We start from the raw sequence: 7,717 nt of genomic DNA, 5'->3' as shown, positions 1-7,717 counted from the left end.
TCATGTGCTAAATGCTATGATTTAAGTTTTGCTACCTTGAAATTAGCTAGAAACCGCGATATTTTTTGTCGCTTGCTTTGACAGATAATTAGCGATGCCATATTTGAAGATCAGTAGCAAGGCGAGTTCACACTTTCAGCAGGTGTTGCCAATGGGCCCTATGCTGAATATCATCATCGTCATCGTCATCGTCCACGATCGTCAGCGCATCAGTAACATGGCTGACAATGGCACTTTTAGTGACGATGACGATATTCTACAAAGGACGGAATATTCATCAATTATTTAAATAGAAAAAATTGAAAACGCGAAACTAAGTATAACCTAACCAAAGGCTTGTGACCATTTTAAAAAAATTGGACCAATGAACCAAACGCTGCAAAAGTTTGCGTGCCAAGCATGTGAACAGTTACCTTGTTTATATGGCATCAAACGCGGTATCGAATTAACTCGTGTCAGCGTAGCTCACTTGAAATGCAAGTGTTTATATGCAACACAAGAAATGAGTCGATCGAACACACTTTCAAACCGAGTTTATCCCGATGCAACCCTGTTAATACATGTGTCAATTCATTGTCAAAACATTGAAAAATAATAATTAAAGACTCAAACAGCCATGTAAAAATTATCTTAGCTATTAATTGTATAACAAAGCTTAGCATAAATGAAATTTTAAGAATTATTTAAATGCTTTACTTTATACAGAGTTGCATTAAACAATCGTGTGGACAAATTGCGTGTTTATATGCACTCTTGTATAAATTCGCCTTGGGAAAAGCATAACATCGCGCTCACGTATCGTTATCCCACATTTACACAAGCAAATGTTTATTGCCGCACAGCTATTTCTGTATGGGGGCATTTTGATGTCGTGATAGATCGAAATAAACATTTTTGGTAAATCTCAATTTGAGATACATTTGGGAATCAGTCCTTTTCTCAAATCTCACTCGTTAATTCTCAAATGCATCTCAAATAACCGTTGATAGCGTTCTCAAACTAAAAGGTACATATTTAATTTGTAATTTTCCTTTATTTTCAAATTGATAATTGTTGAATTCTCAATGATGAAAATCAAATTGAGAAATACGATTTTCTCAAACGTTTGAAATTTTTTATTCCAGTGTTTGTTAGGATGTACATAAGCATTTGCAACGTGACGCCCCAGACAACATTCTCTCTATTTTATGGCTTCGAAATTTCGAAACCCTAAATAACTTACTGAATCAGTTCCAATAGGAAACAGCTTCACTTTTGATTTAATATTGAAGTTTCTACGGTGTTGCTACCAACATGCTTTCGTTCAATTGAAAATGTGGCTGTCATAGTACCAAACTGACAGTACATTGCCGGCAATAAGCAATTTGCTGTCTCCATTGACAATTTATATTCTGATATAAACTTTTGCCTGTGGAAATGTGGGGTTAGCATTTGGTGTGAAAACATCAAATCAAAACTACACAAGGTGCACGCGTTGTCCAGAACTGCTCTACAGCTTCACAACATAGACGCTCTCTTAATGAATTTCGATGCGTGTGTAATTTAATGCCAACACTCAAGGATAAGTCGGTCGAACAAGCAGCATAGAAATTAAAGAAGAAACAAAAAAAATCAAATAAAAGCGATAATACACGTACGTAGTCCCCGCTTTATTATTTACCATTGTCTGAACATTAGGATGCCGCACTAAAAAAAAGTTAATGTTTCTCTAAACAAATTATAAAATTTGCTCGTTGCACGGTTCTAACCAAAAAGTATTCTGTCTAAAATCGGTGTCGTTCGTGAAGGGGAGATACTCTTGGAAGCTAGAAGAAAAAAAGTTTAACGGATTTGCAACAAAAAAAAATAAATAAACACCAACATATCGACCCCTTAGCGCGAAACTATCGTATGTACGTGGGAAAAACCAAATTTTACAGGAGAGCGTTGTTTCTACATTTCAAAATTTTTAATATAAAAAATATTTTTGTTTGGCACAAACGATAATTTCGCCCACACAAAAAAAAAATGCATTGAAACTTGCGGTAAAACACACAGTTAATTTTTGCCGTAATTCATTAGAGCGTAACAGGGAAGAATATTTTTATGACACAAAAATCCGCCGAAACTAAGCTTTTGAGAAGATTATAAACAACTTTTCTTCTTTTACACATATGGCGACCGACCCGCTTTAATGTACATGCATACAAGCATTTGTAATCGGGCAGATAAATGCGGTCTATGCACGCCTCACTGTGGGACCATGAGACGTTGTATCACGTCGTGCAAGCCGGTAAACTAATACGCTTACTTGCGCTTACAGAAATGCGTGTGTTGGTGTGTGTGTATGATAAAATCGACAGCATTAAGGCGTTACTGTGGGCTGGAGTCGGAAAGGGAAGTTGAACGTGGAAGGACGGTGCTTGCGAATTTTACATTGTTTCTACATCAGCTCGGTTACAAGTGTTTTTCTCCTAAGCACACATGTCTGCATACATAATTGCGTATGGCGCATACATACATATGTATATGTGTATGTATGTTAGGGCGGGTTAAGTTTTTTTTACTATGCGCGTATAGCATAGGAGGATTCTACGTGTAGTTCTAGGCTAACTTGCCGAAGAAACCATGGGTCTAAAATTAATTTGGAGTTCGCCAAATTGCAAAGATAGGTTTCGTGGAAAATATGAAAATTTTTACTGTTGCGCCTTCGGGGGTTAAGTTTTAAGAAAAATATAAATGCAGAAATGGATTCCTAATACCAAAAACCCTTACAACATCTTTTTATACAAAATTTAAGCACTTCTTTACTGAACTACAACAAAATGCTAAGAAATCTATTTTCGCAATTTGACAAACTCCAAATTGATTTTAGACCTATGGTTTATTGCGCACATTTGCTTAGAATTACACGTAGAATCATTCTGTGCTATACGCGCGTAGTCGAAAAAATCTCCCACACAAATTGACCCGCTCTAATGTATGTATGTGCATACATCGCTGCACGTTTATTGTCAACACAACAATTTGAAGCCTGGCTTAATTAAAAACAATGAAATTTAACTGTGAATCTTAACAAACGCCTGTGCTTCCGAATGCCTTCGCGGAGCCAACAATAAGCACCTATCCAGCTTTACATTTGAAGCGCTTCCTAGGGATGTGCTAGACTGGCGCATCTACGACGGACTGTATGCAAATAATGCAAAGAATATTTTATTTTTCCAAAATACCGCGACTTATGTCGTTCTTATTCGTAAAAGGTAATTTTGCGACTTACTGATGGGATATTTAGATTTAAGCATCCATTAGGAAGATCCAAGCCATATTGTATTTTCACTTTGCTTTTCACAGAATCATTAGACATTTGCCAATACTTTCATCTGACCAAAAGAGGAGACTATGTACATGTACTATCTCTTTGGCATTTTATGGAGCAATTAGGTTTCGAATAGACTTGAATGACTTGCCCGCTGAAATTAGCGATTAAATGCGGATGCACAAGGGGTTTCCCATTAGACAACTGCGGTTACGGTCTTCCCACCAGCTGGCTATTCCAGTTTTACCCTTCTCAAGTTATTTCTGTAAAGTTTTGCTACGCTATGCCTTATTATGTGAACAAACTTGCGCTGAGTTAGTATGCCAGTCTTAAGTCCTGGATTTATGCTCGGATGGAACGATAATTTTCTCTCGACACATCTGTTTCGGAATAAAGCTTCCCAATGGCTTGGGGAATGATCTTATTGAAAACCAATCCACCAGCGGTCATCATTCTAATAGTAGAAAACCATTTAGGACAGAACAGCCTGGAGGTGGAAGTGCGCCGTCGGAAGCTCTGGCAATTAGACGCCAGTTATGCGAGCTTGTCAACGACTTGCAATCAATGACGAGACTGCGTTCGATCATTTTCGTAACAACACTTTTCGGGGTCTCAACGATAAAGGATTTCTTTCGGCTCTAATTTAGTACGAAGACAATTCCTGTTGTACTTTTAGTGAGGTTTAAATATCTGGATATCCCCGATGATTTGATTAAAGATTCTTGAAGCTGGTGACAAAATTATCTGCTAACTGCCGACTCGCTGCAAATCGCAATAAAACGGATCTTGTACTATTCACAAGGAAGTATAAGATGCCCGAATGAGGCGTTTGCCTGGCGCTCTCTGATAGAGTCAAGTACTGGGGCTTGATTCCACATGGGAAAGAATGAAAAAGGCATGGGTGGCTATTTACTACTGCACTCATAATATTCTTTACAGTTCTCAACAGGTTGAAGCTACTAGAGGAGACGAGACTAGTCAGAAAGATGGAGCGGAGCGATCCCGCTGTTCTCTCTGGACTCACTGGGAAACTGTTGCACTTAACGTCTTGTTTATCATAGGCACCATTGACATCATAGGTAAGGATGCTACAGCAAGGACAGCGGTCAGACTTAGACGGTAAGTAGAAGTTGGAAGCCAGCGCCGGAGAACATTTGCATGAATAGGTCTAACCTTTACGGAAGTGTTGATGAAGGAGTTTTTTGCAACGAGGCTTTAAGATTACATTAGTAGTTTTCCTGACATGTGTAGCCGCCATTAAAGAAGAAGTCGATGGGCGCCGTCGGAAAGAGAGGAAATATTTACGCTGATGGCACAGTGGCCATCAGGACCCAGGGTTTGCTCATGATGCGCTCTAAGCTAGTAGGAGAGTGGCTAACCTCCCTTTCAGTTGCGTTTGGTCTTTTTCTAGTCAGACTTATATGTATAGCGATGGCATCCTGGATTCGACCACGCTGACCAAAAAGAGATCAGGAGTACGCTTGACTACTTGCGAACTACTCTTGGACAGATGGGTCTTGTGTTAGCTTATAAGCTTTCATATTACTGGTGCAGGTTCGCCTTGTCAGGTCTAGCAGTGAATGAGGATAAGACACCTCCTAGCAGCACATAAAGATTCGTCGCGTACTTTGAAGCAGTGAAAGACTTTGCCTACCTAGGAACCAGTAAAACCACCACCAATGTCTACTGGTACCGAAGAAGAACATAATAATGGCGACAATTTTGCACCCGGCCAAAATCGACGAACGATTTTAGGGCCAGATATGTAGAAAGACGATTGGTATACATAGGTGCCCTGAAAATAACAATGTTGGACTTCCTCAAGCTAACATTAAGCCCGATGTGCTAACACCAGCTAGGTGTCGGTTAAGAAAGGCCTTAGAACATATCTTAAAACTCTCAATAACATATCCCCAATCGCCAAAGGCGCTGGCTTAAACTCAATTCATTTTCGTCTAATAAATATTAGTGATATCTTTTTAGCTTACCTGGTTTACCATTGGGACTATACGGATCGTAGCTGCCTGCTGACATCGGCGATGCGTAGCCATTCGACATATTCGCGCTGTAACTGTGGTTCTGCGAGCCCGGCGATGGGCTTAACGGTGGTGCTGAACTGGGCACACTACCCGGACTAGAGGTGGAAATCCATTCCTCGTTGCTTGGAGGACTGAAAGTATTAATTAAAGTCATAAATGAAATGAGAAGCGAGCGAAATTTATAGTTTCAATTGAAATAAATTTAAAATTGCCAACAAACCAAAGAGCGGCGCGTAAAAAAGTGTAGCGTAGGTCAAGGTCAACGCTGGTAAAATGAAAATATTGAACTCACCATTCCAAACGTGCGCGCTTGGGCACAAAAACTAAATGTCCATTGGCTGTGGAGCCACTGCTACTACCTGCTGCTGCCGCCGCAGACGATGAAGACGGCGTTGCGCCATGACTGCCGCCAGTGGTGATAACCAAAGTTCCACCCGCGCCACCGCTGGAGGTAGAAGCTGTTCCGGCTGCGCCACCAGCAACAACCAGATTTATGGTATTTGCATTGCTTAACGGACTCACAGCTATTGTTGTTGCGGTGGCATGACTGACAGCGCTCACCGCAGAAGACTTCTTGGCAGCAACGGAAATGGAAGTACCGCTGGAGGATGCCGCCGCTGACGGCAGTGTGTTGACAGTGAGTGCTAAAACATTGTTGTTGCTGTTGTTCGAGTTTGTATTCGAGTTCGGACTGGGATTGCCGTGATTTTTATTGCTATTGTTGTTGCTGTTGCTTAGAGTATTATTGCTGATGTGATTAATGCTAGTATTGCTGATTTTACTATGCGAGCCGCCATTGTTAACTAATGACGTTGACGTAGTTGCTGCCGGTGCCGCAGCCGCAGCAGCAGCTGCCGAAGTTGTCAGCGAAATGAATTCATGCAGCGGCTCCGCTTTAATGGCAGTCGAAATTATTTTTATTTTCTCCTCCACCGATGCGGCCATCACATTCGTTATGATGGTGGAGGGCGACTCAACACCAACACCACCAGCACCACCACCACCGATTGCAGCCGAGCCAAGGCTGAGGCTGGGGCTGGGGCTGTTGTTGTTGGCGTGCAGACGATGGTGCGCATGTGCTTGCCGCGGTTGATGGATGAGCGCACGTTGCTGATGGCCGCCATTCAGATCTAGCGCGCTGCCGACGTCACCACTGGCAATGGCAGCGACGCTAAGCAAATGCGTAGCAGCGATTGTAGCTGGCGGTTGATTGATGCCGGCCGCTGCAGCTGCTGCGGCAGCCGCCAATTGTTGCTGCAACAAAATGTGGCTGGGTATGACTGTTGTTGTTGTTATTGTGGAGGTGGCAGCATTCGTGGCCGACGACTGCGTTGAGGATTTGGCAGACGAAGACAACGACGATCCTGATGAAGAGGATGACTGCTGCTGAGATTGCTGTTGTTGTACATTTAAGCGATACATTGCGGGTTGCTGGGTCAAGCAACTATTCGACTAAGAAATAATTCGTTGACGGGTGACAAAAGATTCCTTTTTTGTGTAAGATTGTATGCTGATTGTTCAGAGCCCGTCAGCGTATGGATTTCACACATGTGTGGTTTTTGTTTTTTCGTTTTGTTGTTGCGCTTTTTGTTGTGTTTGCAATCGAGTTGGCATGCGAAACTCGAATCTGGCGCGACATTTTTCCCTTGCATCATTTACATTTCGGTTGTAGTCAATACAAAAGCGCAATACAAGAGTTTTGGGAAGATTTATTTGGGTATCATCGATTGGTCACCTATGCACTCACGCCATTCGGGATTGACCTAGTTAAACGGGCAATTGGATTTTTCGGCCACACATTCAACTGCAAAGAGAAAGAAAATTGGTATGCAATAAATAAAATGTTATTTCTCGGTATTTTCAAGTACATGGTAAAAACACTTATGTACATATGTAAATCTAATGGCATTTTATTTAACAAAATCGGCCATGTTTGATGTGTTTGGCCCAGCTAGGAATGTTAAGTAAACCGTAGGATTGTCGGAAAAATTAAGACAATAAATATGTAAATTGTTGGAAATCATTTTGCTTATTTAACCAAGCTTAAACGGAAAATACCTTTTACTATTTGACTCAAGAATAATTTTAGGTCGCTGATTCCACAGTTAACAGAAATTAAATCAGTATTCAAAAAGCTTACGCGCCCGGCACACTTGCGATTGGAGGGAACACTTCCCAGCGCTTTTGAATGGCGTCACCTTTGATGAAGTAGAACTCAGAACAATTGACGTATAAGGCCGATAACCAAGTCCCTCCACTCGATTAAAGCGAGGGGAGAGCGAGAGAACAAAACACTCTGAGCGGACGGTATACCCGCCTTTTTTGATTTTGCCCGCAGTATCGTGCGAGAAATAATTCATCGAAGATGGAAATAGTTATTTAT

General features: G+C 41.3%; 1 protein-coding gene across 1 annotated transcript; it reads right to left on the bottom strand.

The window, feature by feature from the left end:
* Positions 1-5,260: 5,260 nt before the first annotated feature.
* LOC118754720 (myosin-G heavy chain-like) lies at positions 5,261-6,895 on the bottom strand. The gene is made up of 2 exons (XM_036489606.1): positions 5,627-6,895; positions 5,261-5,465 (listed from the first exon to the last, which is right to left on the bottom strand). Exons 1-2 carry the CDS (start codon positions 6,754-6,756, stop codon positions 5,261-5,263), a joined length of 1,335 nt encoding a protein of 444 aa, XP_036345499.1. The 5' UTR covers positions 6,757-6,895.
* Positions 6,896-7,717: the final 822 nt, after the last annotated feature.

The sequence above is a fragment of the Rhagoletis pomonella genome, unplaced genomic scaffold (assembly GCF_013731165.1).
Source record: "Rhagoletis pomonella isolate Grant_MI unplaced genomic scaffold, Rhpom_1.0 Rhpom_scaffold_04473, whole genome shotgun sequence".
In the NCBI taxonomy this organism is placed as follows: Eukaryota; Metazoa; Arthropoda; class Insecta; order Diptera; family Tephritidae; genus Rhagoletis; species Rhagoletis pomonella.
Note: the sequence above shows the minus strand (reverse complement) of the source record. Positions and strands in the feature narration are given on the sequence as shown.

Excerpts from the sequence above, each read along its gene's own strand:
- LOC118754720 (XM_036489606.1), bottom strand. The coding sequence starts at position 6,756 with ATGTATCGCTTAAATGTACAACAACAGCAATCTCAGCAGCAGTCATCC. Across the intron at positions 5,466-5,626 it reads AAGCGCGCACGTTTGGAATG|TCCTCCAAGCAACGAGGAAT; the intron begins GTGAGTTCAATA and ends TAATACTTTCAG.